Genomic DNA, 21605 nt, shown 5'->3' with positions numbered 1-21605 from the left:
GGGCAGAGTAGAGGGGAAAGAGCACCTCTCCACCTCCTATCCGTACTCTTTCCCATACACCCCACGATGCCCTCTTGGCCACGAGAGCACAGTGCTGGCTCATGCTCCTCCTACCGCCCACCAGGATCCCCCGATCCCTTTCTCCTACACTGCTCTCCAACAGCTCAGCCCCCAACCTATACTGGTACTCAGGTTGCTCTTGCCCAGATGCAAGACTCCACACCTGCCCTTGTTCTTTCTCATTCCGTTTCTCCCCACCCAACTCTCCAGGTCTCGCTGGAAGGCAGCACAGCCTTTTGCTGTGTCAGCCACTCTGACCAGTTTTGTGTCAGCCGGGAGAAATGAGGGCTTCAACTTGGATCAGCTCCTTCTTTCCATCACTGTTGTTATGCGGCAGGCTGTCAGCTGAACCACAGCCATTTGTGCTTCCTAACAGCTCTCCGTTGGTGGAAGCACACAGCCCAGCATCACTACATGCTCTGGCTCTGCTCGGTTGACAAGAGCACGAATCACCTATAAAAGAATGAACAGGGGTTGGTGTCAAACTCTCCCAGGCTGAATTACAAAAGTGGTTCTTGATCAGGGGAGAACTGAAGGTGTCAGGTATGGGCTGGAAGGCTAGAAGGGCAATCAAGCCCAGTGACAGCATGCATTCTATGTTGCTGGAAAGCAGAGCTTTGGAAGCAGGATTTGCACTCTTACCTGCCAGCACTACGACTTGCATTTCTGCAGGCTCCCTGGCATTGCACTGCAGTTGGTGTTTGCCCACAGAAGATGGTTTTCCCAGGCTGAAACAGGAACACCAACAGCCAGCTGCTGATTCCTTCAAGGAATGGACGCGGCCGGAGGAGAGAGGTGCTAGGGAGCAGCCAAGGCATCACAGTGCATCCAAAAGCCCTGAAAGGCATCACAAAGCCACCGCCAGGAAGCTTGGGGTCACCACGAGCAGAATCCAGGATGCTAGAGATTCTTTGCTACCGTACCAACTGGGACCTGCAGACATCCCAAAGCCAGACAGAATGGGAAATAACCCAGGGCTCTGCTTCGTGCACCCTGCAGCCTCAGCGTTGCCAGCTGAGGTGCCTTGCTGTGTGCAGCATTCATCCCAGTCCTCGTGAATGAAGACTCCACAGGCACTCAAGGCGTTGAGTGAGTATAAGTGCGCTTTTATTATTAAAGGAAAACACAGGAGGGCGTGAGAGGTCCAGGTAAAGATGGAAATCGTCCTCTCTTGGATGGAAAGATCACGTAGAGAGTGGCTCAGAGCTCTCAGAGATGCTGCACGGTGCCTGGGACTGGAGGCCTGATTGTACGCCCCCCTCCAAGAGGCTCTGCTGCTCCTCGCTGATGCTGACCTGCTCCTGCACAGAGGTGTTGCTGTCCGGGCACTCGGACTGTACTTGGGCTGGGCTGCACTGCAAAGGTGCCGGGTCACAGTCCAGGCTGGTGACTGCGGTGCCTGGTGGGCACAGGTCAGCATCTTCAGCACAGCCAGGAGAAATGAGGGCTTCAACTTGGATGAGCACCCTCTCTCCATCACTGTTGTTACGTGCAAGGCTGTCACGTGATCCGCAGCCATTTGTGCTTCCCAAGAGCTCTCCATTGGTGGAAGCACACAGCCCAGCTTCGCTACTTGCTCCAGCTCTTCTGGGTGGACAAGGGCTCAGTTCATCTAGGAAGGATACACAGGGGTTAGCGCCAAACTTTCACAAGCTGAATTACAAAAGGGGTTCTTGATCAGGGGAGAACTAAAGGTGTTAGGTATGGGTTGGAACGCTGGAAGTAGATACAAGCCCACTGACAGCAAGAATTCTATGTTGCTGAAAAGCAAGGCGTTGAAAGCTGGATTTGCACCCTTACCTGCCAGCACTACGATTTCTATTTCTGAGGGCTCCCTGGGATGGTGCTGTGGCTGGCGTTTGGCCCCAGACGATGGTTTCCCCAGGCTGAAGCAGGAACACCAACAGCCAGCTGGTGATTCCTTTATCTTGCTGGGTGGACTGGGTCTGGAGAGAGAAAACAGGGAATGGCGTGAGTCGTGCGTGGCGCAGGGTGAGGGAAGAGCTGCACTGAGCTCGTGCCAACAGTTGCTTGTTCCTAGCACCGCCTGGTTCCTGCTGAAACACAGCTTAGAAACTCGCTCCATTTCAAGCAGTTGAGGATGGTTCCATTCCTATAGCTCAGCCCTGAAGTCTTGCTGGCTAAATTCCCCTCAACTGTGTCAAGCAAGATGCAGAGCATGTGAGGTCCACAGGCTCCACACCTGTACAGGACAGCATCAAAGGGTGGCTTTGATTGAGTAGGCAGGCATAACTGCTGGCTGAGGAATTGCACAGCCATAAAGGAACTTCAAAAGCATCTCTGACTCTGACACTGACAGCTCATCGGCCCATTTCACTGCCATGTCTAGTTTCTAGTGTCAGCAGGTCTGACCAACGGCTCTGCGTAGAGGAGATCCGGAACTGGATTCAGGCACGAGGCTCTGAAATCTGGAAAACCCCAACGTTTCCAGGTAGAGCCAGCACAGGCCAGGGTAGACGTCAGCGTGGCTTTGTGCATCTCGTCACTGCCTGCCCAGCAAGGAAGGAACGGCACCGTTGTGAGGCTAAACTGAGCCCGGCGGGCAACTCAATGTTAGTTGAATCTCACAGTCCAAAGGGAGGGGAGATTCACTGCAACACTTCAGGCACCATTCATTAAATCTAATTTCCACAAGTTTAGGCACTAGAAATAATGGAGACAGAACAAACACAACCCACCCAAACAGTGATGATAGCTGCTGGAAAACAAAGTCCTCTTTACCTTTCAGGTGGAAAGTCGATGACTGTGTGGAATTTCCCCCGTACAGCTGTGGGGCCTTCTTCCACCTCTATGTCACTGCTCTCTGTCACAACGACAGGAGAGCTGCTGTGGCCTCGCCTCCGTGCCTGCGCCTCCTCCAGGCTGAGCAGCTCTGTGGCAGCAGAAGACGCCCGCACAGACTGGGGCCCTGAGAGAGAGCTGTGCCCTGGAAGGGAAAACCACAGGTGAGAGCCAGGATCAAAAAGCGGCAGCACAGCCATCGCAGGTCCGGGGGAGCTGCTGTGTTTTCCTCAGACTTGCTTAACCGAGCCACTGGAAGAAGAGCAGCTCAAAACAACCATGTGCTCAGAGGTGTGTCTATGGCAAAGGACGCAGTCATAATTAAGAGCAGCTCCCTGTATCGAAACAGGCAAACAAAAACCCTAGAAAATGGGGGCAGGGAACTGAGAAAGCTTCGCTGCCACACGTTAATCAAGCTTCACCTGCTTGCAAAACATCATAATGATGGTGACAGTTTTCTCCTTGGCACGTTTGGGCTTGCACATTCTCAGCATCCAGCAACTGGACGCCAGATTCCAATCTAAGCCCAGAAGTCTGCTGTTCCCTCGACAGGAAAAGTGTATTTCAAAGGACTTGGAAAAGGCCTGCGTTTGATCCAGGTGTCTGACCAAGATAAAGCTAATGGAGGAAGACACTCACCTGCTCCATCTGCAATGTCCGATCCGGATGTGGAGCAGAAGAGGACGTCTGTGTGGTTGATGATGAATTCCACCACAGCCGACTGCGTCTGCAGTTCCGTGCAGGCAGCTCTCCCGCTGGCGCAGGCAGACTCGCTCTGCTGTGATCTGTAGAAAAGGCAGGTTTTAGAAGTCATTCAGCCAAGATCGCTTCCCGGGTCTGAATTACTGCAGCCCAAAGCTGTCAAACTGGGCTCCGGAGACTTCCGCAGTGGGCAATCAGTGATGCCACTGAAGAAGTTCTCCTGGCTGATCAAGGACACACCAGTCCCATCTAAACAAGAGAGCAGCAATGCTCAGCTAGAAATTGTGCCCGTGGGGGTTGGAGAACAGTCCAGGCTCCTGCTCTGCTGTCAGCCACTCACTGCACATTTTACAGGAGAAGAGCACATGTGGTGCAGAAGAAGGGAGGACTGCTTTATTCTACTGGAGAACAGATGTAAGCGTTCTGTTGAAACGGAAAAAGAAGTTTACCTTAGGAGGTTTGGAGCCCACACAATGGCTAAGTTCTTAGCGTGCATGTTGGTGACAGAGTTCTTTGCAGCAAGACAGGCCAAGTGTCTCATCAGGAACACCAGGGTCCTGGGAAACAAGAGAGGCAAATGTTCAGCACCAGCCAGCATGCCGTGCTGCCACTCACAAAGCAAACCTCAATTCACACTAGTTGTTATTACTGCTACTGATGCTGAAGATGAAGTAGACCCAACTTGACCAAGTGCCACGCTGCAGCACCCAGCACCAGCACAGCACAGCCACAGCCATCAGCTGCACCAAGCGTGCCCCCGTGCCCAGGACCTGACCCAATAAATTAACCCTGTAAATTAAACCCGTGTAGCCTTCAACCGCTTCAACATACCCAGGCATCGTGTTGCTCACGTGAGACAAAGCCTGGAATCGCACCATTGCCCTCTGAAGTGCAGCAGGGCTGAGCTCAGCAGGCTGAGGGCAGCACTGACCTGTAGTGAGGAGCGGGCAGCTGCTGGATGACGTCCCGCATTCTGACCAGCCGCTCCTCCTCTGTAGTGGCACCAACAGCATCCTGGAAAAGGGCAGAAAGGGATTGAGACACAAATCAGGAGAGATACCTGCCGCAGGGTCGGGAACCATGGGCACAGCGCGCTGCTGGTCAGCACTGAGAAAGATTTTAGGCCTCCCCAGAGGCATCTGGCAAACATAGCGGCACGCAGCTGGTGCCACCAAGGCCAAGGAGTCCAAGCACCGGGCCGGTTTACAGCCTGGTTGGGCAGCTCAGCTCCTCGCAGGGGGCATTCATCTCCAAGTACACTTGGCTATTAATCCCATTCCTGTTCCAGAAATAGCTGGGGAATAGCAAAAAACAAACAAACAAACAACACAGGAATTCTCGCAAGCACTGTGAATATGGAAATAACCACCTCCTGGGGCCACCAGAAGTGGCATCAGCACGATGCAGGATGTGGCAAAGACATGCGAGTAAACCCCATGGGGCTAACAGAAGGGCCTCAGAGCTGGGGCTCTGCTGCAGCCATCTCCCAAGAGGCCCAGCGAAGAGGGAAAGGAAAGGCGTTGCCTCGTGCTTACCGAGAACTTGTCGTACAGCTGGTCGGTCAGCAGGGGGGTCGGGAGCTCCCTGAAGTACATTTTGCAGAGGGAGCTCGCGCTGTGAACGTCGCGGACGGTTAGCTCAGGAACCTGCTCAGACTCAAATTCCTGGCTGCAGAGAAGGACACGAAAGCGGTTGAGAAAGAGGAAAGCAAGTCAAAAGCCACACCCAATGCAATCAAGAATCAGAAGGGCTTCCTGATGTACAGGAGAACACAAACACTCGGCCACCAGCACCACGTCAGCCATGCTGGATGGGATGTTCCCAAAGGAGACCTTTCCTTGTGCTAAGGCATTGCCCGCAGGCCTCTGAACGCCCGCAACAGGGCACGTGCCCCTGCTGGCAGCTGTGTCTGTCAGTCGCAGCACTCTTACCGCAGTCTCTGGACGTTGGACGCCACGCCGGACAGGCGGTATATCCCCTGCACCACGCCATGCTGCTCGATGAACTCGGCGCAGCTCTGGAGGACCTGGGGGACTAAAGAACACGTGCCCGCGGTTACTGGAGCTCCTTAGTCAAGTCCTGCCTCAGGCTGCGCTCCCGTCACATCCCATCCACTAAGCCCAGCCGGGCTTGGCTGAAGCAAATACAAACGTGCTTGTCTCTTGGGAGCATTAGCCTCACTTCATCTTTCAGCCATCAACTCCCATTCCCCGTTTCTCCGCTGCTATCAATCTGCCCCTTGCTAGAAACCATCTCCCTTTCATCTCTAGGTTCTCAAACAGGGAAGCTCTCAGGAATGGGCTGTCCCTTACCATCACGACCAGAGTGGAGAAGATGCTCTCCCAGGTCACGGCCAAACACCCTCTCCTTCTCCACCTCCTGCTCTTTCCGTTGCTTTGGGCGGGCCTTCACCACAGAATGAAGGAAGGTGAGGAGCTTGCCGCGCTTCATTGGCACTGGACAACAAAAGGAAGAAACCAGTTCATCTCAGGTTTGGCTCCGTTGGACGAGGCCGAGCACAACACAATCTACAGAGCACCTCAAAACGGGAAGAACGTGATGAGCAAGTGCGTACCAAAATGGATTTTTCCCATCCCTGGAGGAGTCCAAGGCCAGACTGGATGGGGCCCTGGGCAGCCTGGTCCAGTCCCACATTAAACGTGGAGCTTGGTTGGCAGCCCAGCTTGAGGCAAGGGGGCTTGGAGCTTGATGATCCTCGAGCTGCCTTCCATGCCAAGCCATTCTACAAGGATTCTAGGATTTCCCCAACTCCAGTCATAAAACACAGGAGGACTGGGCCAAATCTCTGCACGTTCTGATGGAGTTGAATGCACTCCTCTTGCTTAGCTTGCTCAACCTGGGCATTAAGGACCCTCTTGAAAAGCCACGTTCTGATCAAGCGTGTCACTAGCACAACCAGACCTCTATCTGTCCACCAGGGACGCTGGCTGTTCTCAGCCTCGTACTGACTTGCCGGAGAACTGCCTTTGCCTTCCCTCATTCTCACTGCCTACAAAACACCAGCCATACGCCCCGTGCTATGCAGGAAGGATTATCAGCACAGAGGATAAGGGGGGAAGGATAAGGGAGGTATTAAACACGGAACACACCCAAAAAAGACTCCATTTTGCTTCCCTGCACCATCAAATGTCTCATCGTACCTGGCTTTGGCACTGAATTGATGAGAGACTCCGGGATTTTTCCGTTAATGAGCTCCACACACTCACCAGGGAAAGATCCAACCTGTAACAAGAGGAAGAAGAGACGTGCAATACTGAAGGCAGCGTTTCTCAGGCCTGAACTGTTCAAACATCACCTTTTCCTCATCACGTGCCTGCCAGATGCTCCGTAAGACAATCCAACCAAAAAATGGCCTGCTTAAAACTAATAATTATTCAAAATTGGCAGGCAAATATGCATAAAACTGTGTATGCAGCGGGGAAAGAACAAGTATGCTATGCACCCCTAAATCTCAAGCGTGCTCGAAGGGAAAGACTTCATACAGAAGCTATATATTATGATAGATTGATGCAGCTAGATCTGAGTTAGCACAGCCTATGAACTTTCTGCTTGCTGACTGAGATCACAGAATCACAGAATTGTAGGCGTTGGAAGGGACCTCCAGAGATCACCGAGTCCAACCCCCCTGCCAAAGCAGGTTCCCTATAGCAGGTCGCACAGGTAGGCATCCAGGCAGGTCTTGAACATCTCCAGAGAAAGAGACTCCACCACCTCCCTGGGCAGCCTGTTCCAGTGCTCCGTCACCCTCACTGTAAAGAAGTTCTTGCGCATATTTGTGCGGAACTTCCTGTGCTGCAGCTGCCATCCCCAGCTCTGAGCTACCCAGCCTTCTGCAGCCAGCAGCAGCAGCAAGCGTGCAGAGGCTCTGTTACCCTGCCTCATCTCAGCTGACAGGCAGCGACTTCCTAAAAGACGCTGACTTCACCTACTGCATGGGTGCAAGCACAAGTGCTCAGAGACACTGAAACACGTGTCCTAGCTGCTGCATTTCCAAAGGTGCGGTTCAGTGGCCGTGACCTGATGCATGTTGTGAGGGCTCTTCTTTCTAAGTTTCCTACAAAGACCAACTTTCAGCTCGGGCCCAAGCCCACAGCAAAAGGGAAAGTCCTCTGACACCAGCACAGGGAAACCATTTTCCATGTGGAGCCATGCTGTGCAGGCAGGGCAGCTCTAAGCTGAGATTCCTGCCTCGACCGAAGTTGCGCTCTCACGTCTGAAGCTTGGGCCTACCTGAAAGCCGTGCTTGCCTCTCCAGCGGGGGCTCAGCTCCTGAGGCGGCATCTCGATGACGCACACGAGGTCTCCCACCTGCAAGAGATTGCAACGTCAATCCCAGCTACAGCACAGCTGGGAGGAAAGCGCAGCTCAAATGACTGCATTCTTCTGCACTGCCCAATATCGTCAAGCTAGAGAGCGATTGCACCAGTGCAGCTCTTAAGGCATTTGCAGTCGTACAACTGAACGTGGAGGTAGAAGAGTCACTCCAATACTACACAACATACAGAATTCAGCTGTTCAGTACCAAATGGTTCTCAAAAGCAGCAGGCTCTTTGCCAAAGGGAGAGCTCCAATTAAACCGCAGGCCTAAGTCAGCCAAACAGAGCCTGAACAGATCTGCACACTCCATACACTGCTCTGCCATTGCTCAGAGACCAGGCTACCACGCTGGGCAGTAGCTCTTGGATCAGAAGATCCAAATGCAAAATAGAGCCATAGTTTAGAGATGGCTGAACTCCTCCCTGCATCCAACCCAGTGCAAGTCTAACCTGGAACCGCATCTGCTGGGCTTCACCACACCAAACACTCTGAAGGTGTCTGAGAATATTCCTGATAGCTTCACATGTTATACTCTTCTGTACAGGACAACAAGGAACGCCCTTAACTGCTTACCTCCAAGGAGAGTTCACCCGGTGCCTGGGCAACGTATCTCTTAATAACGTGGGCAGCAGCAATAGCTGGGATATTAAGAGATGACTCCTCACGGACCAGCCGGGGCTTCCTGTTGTTCTCAGCCTGAAACAGAGAGCACAGGCCATGGTGAGGAGCTGAGGGCAAACGAGGAGGATTTCAGGCTGAGGAGCATGTCAGCAGAGAAAGCTGCAGGAAGTGCACTCCGTCCTTATCATGGGCACACAAGAAGGAACGGCAAGGCTAAGAACATGCCCGCAGCAAGGAAAGAAAGCCTTGAAGGCAGCTTTTCAGTGACACCGATAGAGCCGCAAGGATTCGCTCTCTCTTGAAAAGCAGGAGAACACATCTGCGGCTCACTCTGCTGGCTCAAATCAGGGAACAAAGACCAATCAGAGCTCCACACTCTACCTCCATCCGTGTCATGCCAGGCTCACAGCTGATCTCGCTGCACGCGATGCCCATCACAGCAGGCACGACAAGCTGGAATGAAAAGAAACACGCTCATATTTTCTCTCTTCACACACCACAGTATTGAGAGACTACGGGAGAACTACCCTTGGCTATCCTCTGGCACAGGCGGGTGCTCTAGAAGCAACCACTCTGTTCACTCCGTTCAAATGGGACAGCCCATTAGGCAGCATTTGACCAAGCGGCTGTCCCTCTGCTAGCAGATGGGGACTGGCACAAAGCAGCAGATGCATTCGCCCAGGGCGCTCTGACAGCGCAGCAGCAGGGCAGTGAGAGGAATCATTGCTGCAGGTGCATCTGCTCCCCGGCCACGGCTCCCAGCAGCCCCACCACCGGCACCTGCTGCAGCCCCGCACATCAAGGATTTCCTCTGCTTGCATCTCTGCTGTGCACCCTACAGCTGCCGCGCACACTCCACTGCCCAGGCATGCATGCTTGTGACCTTGGGTCACACTGTGCAGCTCGGCACAAACTGGGCCTAGGACCCTTTGCCTAAGGGATTGCTTTCCTTCAGACCAGCTGGTCACAGCACCACACACAGCATCCTCCACAGGACCGAGCTGCAGGGGAAGGGAAAAAACCCACACGGGACCAGTGTCCCATCAAAGCTGGGTGAGGCTGTGTTACCAAACATGGTGCGACACAGTGCTGGTCAACCACGTGGGGGGACAAAACGTGGCACGTACCTGGCAGGAGATCAGAACAAGGTAGACAATTCCTTGAACTCGCAGCTGATTCTTGTCACTTTGCTCAGGTCTTCCACGAGCGAAAGCTGCACCAAGGGAGCGGGTAGAGGAGAGAGAAGGAACAGGTCTGTGAGCTTCCACAATGCAGCAAAGATAACAAAGGACAAGCCATGGGACAAATGCCATCTTTGTGGATCGCTTGGGAATGCAGGTACTGGCTGAAAGTTACGTCTGACGGACAAGAGTAAGCAGTGTGAGCTGCTAGGAGCTCCACCAGACAGCAGTTTTCAACTGCTCTCTGCCCACCCGTCCATTCCACACCCTGTCTCAGCTTACCTACAAGATGCTGCACAAGACACAAGGGGTGAAAATGAAGGCACTCAGTCGCTGCACAAGGGCAACAAGCGAGCTACTCACGCAGAGCTCAAGCGCTCCAATGAAGGGACGCAGCACGCACTGCTCCTCCCCTCATTCCAGCCTCTTGTGACATCACTAAGGGCCACCAGGCTGCTCCGCCATGACGACAGGGTGGGGAGGCAAGACCATGTCACAGGACCAGAAGATTCCAACACCGCACCCAACATTCTAGAATCAGCGGGCGGTTGGAATTCTACCTCAGCCCAATCCTGCAGAAGCTGCCATGCGGTTGTCATGACCACAGCGCAGGACCCAGCGCTTGCTCCTGTGCAGCCTCGTACGGCTGGCCTCAGGCCGTCCCTCTGCAGGGCCTTCCTGCCCTCGGGCAGATGGACATTGCTTCCCAACAGCGTACCTCGCAGCGCAGGGCCTACGTACAATCCACACTGCAGTCCTATCGATCTGTATCAAGCTATCTATACCCAGACACACAGTCACCACTACCATCTTCTTTCTGAGTCTTGAGGTACACCATTCAGCGGTTTCATTGCCATCAAACAACCCCACTGACGGCACACTGCTGACACAACGTCCTTGCAAACACAGCGGCAACTCCTGGCACCGACAGCTCTGGGTACAACAAGCACAGGGCTCTGCGTTGCTTTGGATGCAGTTGCAGCATGGATCTGAGGGCTTTGTGGAAGGGGATATATTGCAAATGGCACCGACGTTTTCAGACCATTTCTCTTTCGGCATGGTCCCAGCACCTGGCATGCTGATCATCATCCTGAATATACATTTTGTCAAAGTTCTACAACCAATGAAATAGTTCCTTACCAAACGCAATCTGATCACTCTTCTGGCCATATTTAGTTCCAGCTACCGCTTCCTGCGGGTGGCACCAATAGCGCTGCATCACCTATAGCTCTCTGCTCTTACAGTTCTCATGCTGTCTGGGCAGTCCTCGTGGCCTCACAACTCTCTCATGCCACACGTGCCACATTCTGAGGCACAGAAGATATATCGCGCTACTTCAAAACGCCTTTTTTTTTTTTTAATATAATGATACTAGGGATAATCATCTGGAGCTCGAGCATTATAAAAAAATTCCCTTTAGTTCAACCATAAGTCTGTCCCATGGACTCCAGAAGAGCTCTAAGAATACGCAGGGTGGACATGGATGGCAGCTACCATAAGAGTAAGCAATGAAAAATGAGGTTGGGAGCCACGCTGTGTCATTGCATCTGCGGGCAGGGATTTCTCCTTGGACTGAGCAGAGTGCAGATGTCACCTGAGAAAAGAACTTAGGATCATTCAGGAAAAGCAAATGAGTTGAGTAATTAACTGAAGAAACTCACGTTCTAAAGGTACTTAGAAGGAGAGAGTATTTCCCAACAGAATGGGTTTAACTGTCTATTCCCTGTTTTGCTAGACAGGTCTACTCTATGGATGCTTAGACTGACCTGAGAGGGCATGCTTCAGCACACCCCACAATTTCCAGTTTCCACATCGTCCAGGCAGCGCAAGTGCGGTGTACGTCTCCCTTGGCACAGACATCAAGCTTTTCTTCCTGTGCAATCAACTAATTATGACGGGGGAAGGGGACAGTACAGGCCTCACAAGAGAAGAGCCTGGGGGAACGATTTTAGAGCTGGGAGTCAGGCAAATGACTTGGCTCAAGAGCACCTATACCAATGCACGCAGCATGAGCAACAAGCAGGAGGAACTGGAAGCCATTGTGCACCAGGCTAACTACGATCTAGCTGCTGTTACTGAAACATGGTGGGACTGCTCCCATGACTGGCGCGTTGAGATTGATGGCTATAAGCTCTGCAGAAGGGAGAGACAAGGAAGGAAGCCAAAATACTCATCAATACTGAACTTATACTGCAATTCAGGAACCTCACAAGCAACCTGAAAAAAGCGTCTTTATTCACAGAGCTGCTCAGCTCCTTACCTTCAGAAGCTCATCCTCGCCAGCATCAGGAAACTTGTCATGCCGGGAGTCTTTCAGTACCTTGGCGATGAAACGCATCCCGTAACTTCGAAGGAAATAAAAGGCAAGTGAGAATTCCTCACGGATGAACCCACCATTAACTGCTGCAGGATAACGCGGTGACACACCAGACTTACGGGATTTGGTCAGCTGAACAACGATGGCAGACAGGAACTTGTCTGTCACTGCCTTCACATCTCGGATTGAGGCATCCAGGTGCGTCCTCACCTCACCGTGATTAAGAGCTTGTTCAGGTGCAACATCGTACGGCAACTTGCTATTTGGAAAAGTCAGATGTGAAGGTGAGCACTCCTCAGCCTAATATACTTTTGTCAGTGCCAGGCAGAATTTTTGGCTTGACATACAAACAGATCCACGCTCACCTGGCTGCAAAGAGCTGCACGTTCACTTTCGTTAGAATTCTAGCACTGAAAGAGCAAAGGACTTCTCACGTCCTCTGCTGTCCCTGCAGCAGTCGCTGTGAGAACAGGCCCAGCTAACTCTGAACTGTATCTTTCTGTACCACATGCAGACACGCTCTCTACAGTCAAGAAGGTCACCTGCGATACGCAGTAGTACCTCAGGTCGCAAATAAATCAGTGAAAACACAAGCTGCACATTGCAGTGTTAAGATAGTAACTCACGCAGAGTGCTGCGCTGGGACAGTTGTCTTTTACTTCATAGCATTGCTTTTCCACCACTTCCCTTGAAGTGCCTTAAAAACAAAACAAATACAACCAACAACAGAACCCTCAAAATCTGGTGAACATCAAGCACTGGAAGAAACACAGAACTCTGACTGGGGACGGATGGGAGCCCATCAAGACTTTATAGACACAGATTAAAGGGAGGACAGGGACAGATGACGTAGCGGGGGATCTACAGGCCAACCAACCAGGATGACCAGGTGGATGAAACCTTCTCATGGGCAGACAGGAACAGCTGCATGCTGTGATTCTATCAACACGGCCTGTGTTGACAAGGACCACAATGCTCATCTCGTTCCAACCCCCCGCTGCGTGCAGGTTCACCAACCGCCAGCCCAGGCTGCCCAGAGCCACATCCAGCCAGGCCTTGAACGCCTCCAGGGATGGGGCATCCACAGCCTCCTTGGGCAGCCTGCCCGAGTTGTGGGCAGAGATTGGCTTGGTAGAGTAAGAGCTATGGTATCTGTATCTATGAGTTAACACAGAAGAAATGCTTTGGGGCTTTTCTTGGCCTATCTCTTCATGAGATTCACTTCTAATAGGCTCAACACCCCTGTCACAAGATGATCTTTATACCTTTCAGAAGAAAGCCATCTCGAGCTGATGGAAAAAAGCCGGTATCCATTGGACAGATGCATGCAATGAATCCAGGGATGGTTTGGAACGATTAATAGAGCAATGCAAAGCAGCTGAGCAACTTTCAGAAAAAACCGGTAGCAACAGCTTCCATACCCGGCCTCACCATTCTGAGATCCCATCTGGTTCACCCAGCACTTGTAAACATCCACTGGATCCGTTCTGACGTTGAGCGATTCGTCCTCAATTATTTCCTTCACAACTGGGGCCAAGATCTGCCTCAGTGCGTTCTGACCACGGGCACCACGGTTGAAAGAGCGCATCTCAAAAATACAGAGGAAACAAAGGGAGTTCTACACAGGCACAACTATTTTCTTTCAGTATTTCAACAAGTAAGCAATCAGCAACAAAAGCCATTCACAGCATGCCGCTATGGGAAATCCAGCAGCAGAGAATAAAGCATAGACATGCACTTTCCTGAACTACTACTCCAAGAAAAGATAATAATAATTAAACAAACCTTTTAGGCGTTACCTGTTGGAGGGCACATACCATCCTCATACTTAAAAGCATCAAAAAAGGCATGACTGCCTCCAACATTATATGTATTTGCTATTCCTAGCAAGTTGTGAAGCTCCGTATCAGCCAGAAGTCATAAACACCAAACTCCTAAGTGCCAATCAACTCCATTATGCCGACAGACAGCCAGAATCCTTAAGCCTGACAGCCAGTAAAAAACCCAAACCAGACAGCATCTGATTTTCAGCCTCCTCATCAGTTTTGGAAAACAGTGACCTTCGCGTCAGCTTCACTCTGGCCTGTAAAGCCCAAGCTCGCAGTCTGCTCCAAGTCCTTCTTACTAGACAGCAGAGAACTTAGATGGGAATGAATCTTAGGAAAGCACTGCAGCAGATCAAAAATAGTGCCTCCCTGAGCAAGAAAGCATTGGCTAAAGAAAAATGGCTTTAATCCTAAAGAACAAAGGTAATTCCTCCTCCTTCCAGGTTACAGAAAGGACTGACGTGAAACAGCATGAGCAGAAGGCAGGGACAGTTCAGCATTATCAGCTAATGAGCACGGGACATCACACAACAACAGCTGCAATTTTAGCAGCGGCCCAAACTCAGGCAACAGCAAGGCTGTGTCCTATGCTACAACGTACTTGATCTCTTCCTGCAATGCTGTTTGTAACGGCCGCAACAGCAGAGATTCCTCTCTCTGACTGGATGCGTAGTTATGCAGCGTGAAGATGGCTGAATCCATGAACTCCGTGGGTTTGTTTTGAGGCATCTGCAAAAGCAGCTTGGCCAAGTACGTTGGAGTAGTCTAAAACAAGAAGAAAAAGTACTTAGTGCACGTGTATAATCAATGACTATTAAGATGTTGTCATTATGAAATAAACAAGAGAGTTTGACAAAGCAGACTAAGCTAACAAAAGGAGAATAAATAGAAGGCTTACCCCTATCCTGGGCTCACTTACAAAACTCCAGCAGAGCAGATCTCCAGACGAGATCCTTCCCCACTGGTAGCCAGCTCTTAAACAGGTCTAGGAGGGCTGTAGCCTGGCTGCACCCCTTCCAGCAGCACAGCTGCATTGCCTTCACCTGTGCTCCTCTGCCTGACTCACTGCTCGCCTCAGGTGATCAATCAGAGGTTCAGGCCATGACTCAGCAGTTCCCATACAGCACGTGTCCACAAAAGCCAACACCACAAAGACAGACAGCGCCTCAACACTGCAGAGCATAAGCACAGACTGTTCCAATACACGTAAGCATCTACGACAAGAGCAGTGAATGAAAAGCTGCATACCTCAAGTAGAAAAGATGCTGATAGGCTTCCAGCTTTTCCCTCTCCTCTTTGCTCAAAGCTTTCAAACCTCCCTTTTGCTCGTTCAGTATCATCACGTCAGAGAGCTGTTCCTTGTTCTCCTTGCTAAGATTTTTGCTATGAGAAACAACATCCTGCAAAGAACACAGAGGGACAGATTCCACATTTAAATAACACGCAATATGGGAAAAAGCTGCACGATAGCACTTCCTTATGTGTGGATAAGGCAGTCAAGGTACATCAGGAGATCATGAAGTGAAACATTATCTGTTGTAGCAGCGATTTCTGTCTTGTCTCCACGTTCCAGAATTGGTTGAGAACCTACAAGGACTAATTGCTTTGAGCAGGGACTACTGTCAGAGCTGGTAGCGTTCTGAAGATGCTTGAAAATGCCTTTCTTTCTCAACTGTGCTTGAAGCCCCAAGCCCTGCTTCCATTTTGCTGACTCCCTGCCTCCACCGCTCTGATAACGATGATACTTTTTGCTGCCAGCATCAGCCCAAGAGCTGGAGCCTCCTTTGGAACTGAACTTCACTGCTGCCATGGTTCAGATTTTACACAAGGTCAAGCCTAGCGCCACGCTATTCAGGACCAAAGGAAAAGGTGACTGTAACTTCAGCTTGAGTTAAAAAAAGGCACCGCTGTATCAGCAACGTTGTTCTTGTGTGCAATCAATCGTCAGCAAAGTGACAGAGGGGGCTTCCATCAGCCAACCAACACCAAGCAGCCTGAGCACATTTCCTGCTCCAAAATCACCTCCCCCTTCTGATACAGCACACAAAACGTGAGAAGAAATTGAGGTGTGCAAGTCCATGACTCACGTAACCACAAGTGAAGAGACAAACACTTCTCAGAGCCTTCAAGCATACCATCTATTGCTTTCCCTTGGTCCCGAGTGGGTTTTTTTCTGGTGCTTTGTTTTTAAAACACTTGAAGCCTTGATGTTTCTTCTGCAGTTCTCTTTCTAGGGATACATAGTAATAAGTGGAACAGTTAGGAACTTACTGGGAGGAAAACCTGTAACTCTGGGGGAAATACTTCCCACTGAATCTGAGTAAGTGAGATCCAGGCTCAGAAGGTCCTCATGCTAACTGCCATTGGCCTCAATTCACTCTCCTAGTCTCCCAGCACTGCATTTCCTACCTGCAGTGTCATTCTGTTCTTCACTAGCAGTCCAATCTTGAGGTCCATGAGATTGAGGTCATTTTCAAGCTGTTGATTAGATCGGACCAAGGTCACAGCTTCCTCACACAGTTTCATTAGCTCCAGCTCCTCCTGAAAATCTGGGTCCGATCGAGCAAGTGAACCAATTTCCCAACCACAGCCGTGGGTGGGTTTTCAGCATTAACTAAAAACAAGAGACAAAACATCAGAGGACAGGAAACAAATTAATGCATGCGTTACCTCTGTGCAGACAGCATGTCAAGCAGCAGCCAGTCCAGGATCAAATTAACACCAATGGGCTTGAATAACTCCTGACAGCATCCGGAACTTCTGGCATGGAATAAATCAGGACAGAAGTCAACGCTACAGGATGAAGTCAGTATCAGCTTAGGGGAGTCCACCTTGCTGAACTTACCCCAAAGATCAGCGCTCCTATTTCCCAGCAGCAAAAGTACTACCGTGAACCAAGTTTGCACAGAATCACAGAATGTCAGGAATTGGAAGGGACCTCCAAAGAGCACCTCGTCCAATCCCCCTGCTGGGGCAGGATCACCTAGATTAGGGCACACAGGAACATGTCCAGGTAGCTGCTGAATGTCTCCACAGGAGATCCCACAACCTCTTTGGGCAGCCCATCCCAGTGTTCTGTTACCCTTGCCGTGAAGAAGTTTTTCCTCTTATTTATGTGGGACCTCCTATGCTCCAGCTTGCACACACTGCCCCTTGTCCTATCACTGGATGTCACTGAGAAGAGCTTGCCTTCGTCCTCCTCACACTCACTATTCACACATTTATAAACATCAACGAGGTCACTCCTCAGTCTCCTCCAAGCTAAAGAGACCCAGCTTTCTCAGCCTTTCCTCACAGGGAGATGCTCCACTCATCAGGGCAGAGTAGAGGGGAAAGAGCACCTCTCCACCTCCTATCCGTACTCTTCCTCATACACCCCACGATGCCCTCTTGGCCACGAGAGCACAGTGCTGGCTCATGCTCCTCCTACCGCCCACCAGGATCCCCCGATCCCTTTCTCCTACGCTGCTCTCCAACAGCTCAGCCCCCAACCTATACTGGTACTCAGGTTGCTCTTGCCCAGATGCAAGACTCCACACCTGCCCTTGTTCTTTCTCATTCCGTTTCTCCCCACCCAACTCTCCAGGTCTCGCTGGAAGGCAGCACAGCCTTTTACTGTGTCAGCCACTCTGCCCAGTTTTGTGTCATCAGCAAACTTGCTGACAGCGCATTCCACTCCCTCAGCCAGAGGGAATTTTTCCTTCAGCCACCTACCTGCCTACCTATCTACTCTTTGCACCACTTCACCCCAACTGATTTTCATAGCTCTCTTCCTGTTGCAGATCTCACTAACAGTATTTTTCTGCAAATAGAGATTCAAAGCATATTAGCTTTATTCTTTTGGCCACACTTACTGAGGGTTTTGTAGTCTTCTCCTGCTTTGTTTCCTCGGATAAAAGCTTGTACTTGTAGAACGTCAGCCACTTAAACTTGTTAATGGCAGAGTAAAAAAAAAAAAAAGTGTCAGATACTGAATTCATTTCACAATCTCTTATGTGGTCTCTGAAAGATTGCAGGTGATCTCTGTAACGCCTTCTGCCTTGATACATCCTGGCCAGTGACTGAATCTACAGGAAAGAATCCCAAAGCAGGTCAGATAAAAGTCTTCTCCACAAATATTGCCACCAAAAATGTTAACAAAACAAACAAACAAACAAAAGCAAACATAGCATTTGCTACCTTCACTTCTTGGTCCTTGTGTGCTCATCAGTAATCCAAACGGATTTGATATGCCTTCCTCTGTTTATAGCCACGCCACTGGGACTGAAAACACACACAAGAAAAAAGGCGACTTTTCAAAGTGAAGAGCAGTAATTTACTATTTGATGCTTCTTTCTGCTGCTCAGTTTCCACTTCCCTTTGGCTGAATAAAATGTAACACAGACATGCTCATCTTACAAGACATGCCGTAAGAGATATGCAGTGCAGCCTTAACTATTTCTTCCACCACCAGCTGTCGTTGTGAGGGACTTAGCAGCACCCCCCACCAAGGGCAAAACACAGCTAGAGAACAAATGACTAAAACTAAACAACCAAAAGCACCATCCATTGCACAATTCTCAAGGCCATCTTCAAGTCTCCAAACCCACGGACTCATGGGAAGAGGGAGAGAAGTAATTTATACATAGTGATTCCCAGGGAGAAGGAAACGCCTTCCAATACTTTGCAAAACGAAGATAATTGTGCGTGGCAACTGCTTGACTTGAACAAAACCAGTCAGTAAGCGTGCGTGTGGAGAGCGACTGACAAGTACAAGCTTCAGACAGAATCAGGGGATTTCATACCTGCATGCAAGCGATGGCTGGAACTTGCTTCTTCAAAAACCTCATTCTGGAGTTGAATTCCTGACAGACAAGACAGCCTCGACCACAAGCCTGAAGCTTCACCATCAGGTTCTCTTTGGCCAGCCACAACTGCTCTCGCTCGTATGCTGCCGTGACTCCAGATACAGTGCTCTAGATTAGCGTTATGGTAGGAAGAAGAGCCAGGAAGAGAAAAGGGAGATGCAAAAATGACATGTTACACAGCGGCTTCTGTATTCTGCTCAAGAGAAACTTACAAGTTGCTTTTCGGTGAGCAGCAACACCACCGTCTTGTTCTGGTGATCAAGGTGTGCACATTCTCCACAATAGGACAAAGAGGTGCTGACGTGCAAAGTAGACAACGAACAGGGAAATAAGATACAAAGCTTGCTAACATCACTACCGTGGGGAAACATTACTTCTGAAAGTTGCAATAAGGCCTGAAATAGGGGCAACTTCAACTTCAGAGGAAAAGAGCACGTACTTTACCTGCATCTCCTCCCGTGACAGCTGTGTGTCATTCTGCACAAATTCCGTCACTTCATCCCATCCTCCCTCTCTGGTCCTCACGTTATGATAATGATGACAGCCTCCTCTCACCCAGTGTTTCACCTGTTCACTGCCACTGCCTCCTGAAAGCAGAAATGCTGCTATGTTGAAAGCAAACACGTGTCTATCTTCCTCACATACAAATACTACAGGAAGGAAATGCATCGAGAGGGCCCTTCCTCCAAGCAATAGAAGGAATGCCTCAGATTCCAATGAACCACCGCAAGAACTACCTAAGCACAATATATTCTACAAGTGGGGAATATTTCACTGCTACCTTTTTCATTTCCTTCCTACCTTTTTTTTCTTTCCGTTAACAAAGACTTCAGTTTACAAGGCAGCCTCAATTTCCTATAACATGAGATTCTAACAAGATACCCAGAACGCAAGACTGCTCCTCACATTGCTCCCCCTCTGCTTTCCATTCTACAGGCAATCATCTTGAATTTACTGCACTAGCAGGTAGCTATTTGGGGTTCACCTGTGGCCACTTTTCTCCTTTCGACTTCTGCCAACTCTCGCTGGTATGTCTCTGCACACTCTGCAGCGACTCCGTACAGCCCCACATCTGGTGAGCACAAGGCACTCAGGGTAGGGCTGGTATCTCCGTGACCGACTGCTGCATTCACGGCCAGAATGCCTAAGGAAACTTCAACAACAGGAGGAGGCAGGTTACCTGCACAGTCAGGAGCTCAGTGGCTCACAACAGACTTAAGAGAGCAAGGCACTGTGCCAGTGTATACAAATACCTTCCTGTACTTATGCAAAAAAAACTGATTAAAAAAAGACAACTTGGTGTACAACAATATTTTCAGTACAGTGTGCATCTGTGTATGGCACAGTGTCTGACAGCACTTTTCTTTGTGCTCTTAGTCCTACCATGGTGCTGATTTATCGACGGTATTTCTGTACAACCTTTTCTCCATTCACTCAGCTGTACTCTGACAACAGCTGTAGTCCAGGCAGCTTCTTCTTGCAGAGCCCTGCTACAGCAGACAACTGACTCAGAAAGCACCTTTCCAGTGACTGCACCGTTCCTAGCAAGAATAGCAACCTGAACACAGAACAGGTTATCAACAAGAACAAGATGAGGAAAGAGCTAACCCAGGGCTACTCCAGAACTCTGTTGCAAACACAGTACAAAATCAACCACAGGTATCTCACCGAAGCAGTAAACACGAGATACAGTCATTTTCAGCACTGAGCAAATGTCTGTTCACACACACAGAGGTAGAAGGGTATCTGAAGATCTTATTCAGGCTCAAAGAAACAGACTTTAATCCTGCTTTTGACCAAATGTTCTTTGGCACAGTCCACCTGCCAACTGCACTGATTTGTGTTGTTATCTGCACTTAGTGCAAAAAAAAAAATAAAAAGTACTTTGAGAAATACTTCATAGAATTCAGGCAACAGTACAACACAAACGAAAGCTAAGATGCACCACAACTGTGCACATGAACATCCTCTATTGGGCTGACTACCCAACCACAGACAGACACAATGATCTGCTAATGTCAAACACTTGGACAGAGATTCAATAGGTATCTCTGCCTAGGATGTAACCCAGTCACAACACAACTGAAACAACGACATATCCTTCCAAAAAGATTGAAAGAATTGAAGTTTAAAGGCTGTGACATTCATTGCTGAAAGTAACAACTTCTACACCTACCTGAAGCAAACACTTGTATTTTAATTTCCTTTGCATGTGTACATTTCTTGCTCGCATTCTTTCATTTGGTGACAAATATTTGGTTGACAATGGCATTGAACCACGGTATTTGCTACAATGCTTACATCTCTGTGACTCTTCAGTGTCCCTGTTAGCCTTCTGAATCCCATCCTGAGTTTCATCGAGCCAAAGCACAGCTGTTTCATCCTGAGTGTCCTGAAGAGAATATGATGAGGAAAGCATTCGCAGCATGAGGAAAAGAGTGTCACTGGTTGTGCAAAACAAAACCACCACCTCTGAGCAATTGCAGCTTCAAGGGATACAGGAAGCACTGCAGTATCTTTCTAATCAATTTCAACACAAGGCCATAATGGACGTTTGTTACCAGCAGAAGCAACTACAGCATTACCAGGCCAAAACTCTTCTCAGGACAAGGAACTCCCACCAAGAGTTCCAGCAGTGGTATCACTCCAACAGACATCAAGACATCCCAACGCCAAGCAATCTGCACTGCTCAGTCCTAAAGCTGTATCTGCCAATAGGACGTGCCTTTCCAAGGAGCCCAAAAAAGAAAATCACGGAACAATTTAAGATGGAAAGGGACCTCTGAGCTCAGCTGGTACAAACCCCTTGCTCCAGCAGGGACACCGAGAGCACATTATCCAGGACAGACCAGATCCAGATGGCTTCTGAACAACTGCAAAGAAAAGACTCCAGTCCCTCTCTGGTCCACCT

General features: G+C 49.9%; 1 protein-coding gene and 3 long non-coding RNA genes across 4 annotated transcripts; all 4 read right to left on the bottom strand.

The window, feature by feature from the left end:
* Positions 1-2798: 2798 nt before the first annotated feature.
* Positions 2799-8561, bottom strand: LOC128079318 (rho GTPase-activating protein 32-like). Its single transcript, XM_052680359.1, has 10 exons — positions 8476-8561; positions 7816-7893; positions 6726-6807; positions 5877-6020; positions 5496-5598; positions 5100-5232; positions 4496-4578; positions 4014-4121; positions 3502-3647; positions 2799-3007 (listed from the first exon to the last, which is right to left on the bottom strand). Exons 2-10 carry the CDS (start codon positions 7864-7866, stop codon positions 2799-2801), a joined length of 1059 nt encoding a protein of 352 aa, XP_052536319.1. The 5' UTR covers positions 7867-7893; positions 8476-8561.
* A 2334-nt stretch (positions 8562-10895) lies between these two features.
* On the bottom strand, positions 10896-12631 carry LOC128079165 (uncharacterized). The gene is made up of 3 exons (XR_008205997.1): positions 12141-12631; positions 11965-12049; positions 10896-11577 (listed from the first exon to the last, which is right to left on the bottom strand). It is a non-coding gene; the product is annotated as an uncharacterized LOC128079165 (long non-coding RNA).
* An 820-nt stretch (positions 12632-13451) lies between these two features.
* LOC128079162 (uncharacterized) lies at positions 13452-17746 on the bottom strand. Its single transcript, XR_008205993.1, has 9 exons — positions 17702-17746; positions 16693-16815; positions 16518-16607; positions 16257-16396; positions 15983-16077; positions 15096-15247; positions 14767-15019; positions 14449-14612; positions 13452-13609 (listed from the first exon to the last, which is right to left on the bottom strand). It is a non-coding gene; the product is annotated as an uncharacterized LOC128079162 (long non-coding RNA).
* An 82-nt stretch (positions 17747-17828) lies between these two features.
* Positions 17829-20979, bottom strand: LOC128079163 (uncharacterized). The gene is made up of 5 exons (XR_008205994.1): positions 20871-20979; positions 19139-19281; positions 18632-18802; positions 18027-18110; positions 17829-17914 (listed from the first exon to the last, which is right to left on the bottom strand). It is a non-coding gene; the product is annotated as an uncharacterized LOC128079163 (long non-coding RNA).
* Between the last annotated feature and the right edge of the window lie 626 nt (positions 20980-21605).

Source organism: Tympanuchus pallidicinctus, unplaced genomic scaffold (assembly GCF_026119805.1).
Source record: "Tympanuchus pallidicinctus isolate F22 unplaced genomic scaffold, pur_lepc_1.0 scaffold18, whole genome shotgun sequence".
NCBI classification, from domain to species: Eukaryota; Metazoa; Chordata; class Aves; order Galliformes; family Phasianidae; genus Tympanuchus; species Tympanuchus pallidicinctus.
Note: the sequence above shows the minus strand (reverse complement) of the source record. Positions and strands in the feature narration are given on the sequence as shown.

Excerpts from the sequence above, each read along its gene's own strand:
- LOC128079318 (XM_052680359.1), bottom strand. The coding sequence starts at position 7,866 with ATGCCGCCTCAGGAGCTGAGCCCCCGCTGGAGAGGCAAGCACGGCTTT. Across the intron at positions 4,579-5,099 it reads AGCTGTACGACAAGTTCTCG|GATGCTGTTGGTGCCACTAC; the intron begins GTAAGCACGAGG and ends GCCCTTTTCCAG. Across the intron at positions 3,648-4,013 it reads TGGGCTCCAAACCTCCTAAG|ATCACAGCAGAGCGAGTCTG; the intron begins GTAAACTTCTTT and ends CCTTTTCTACAG.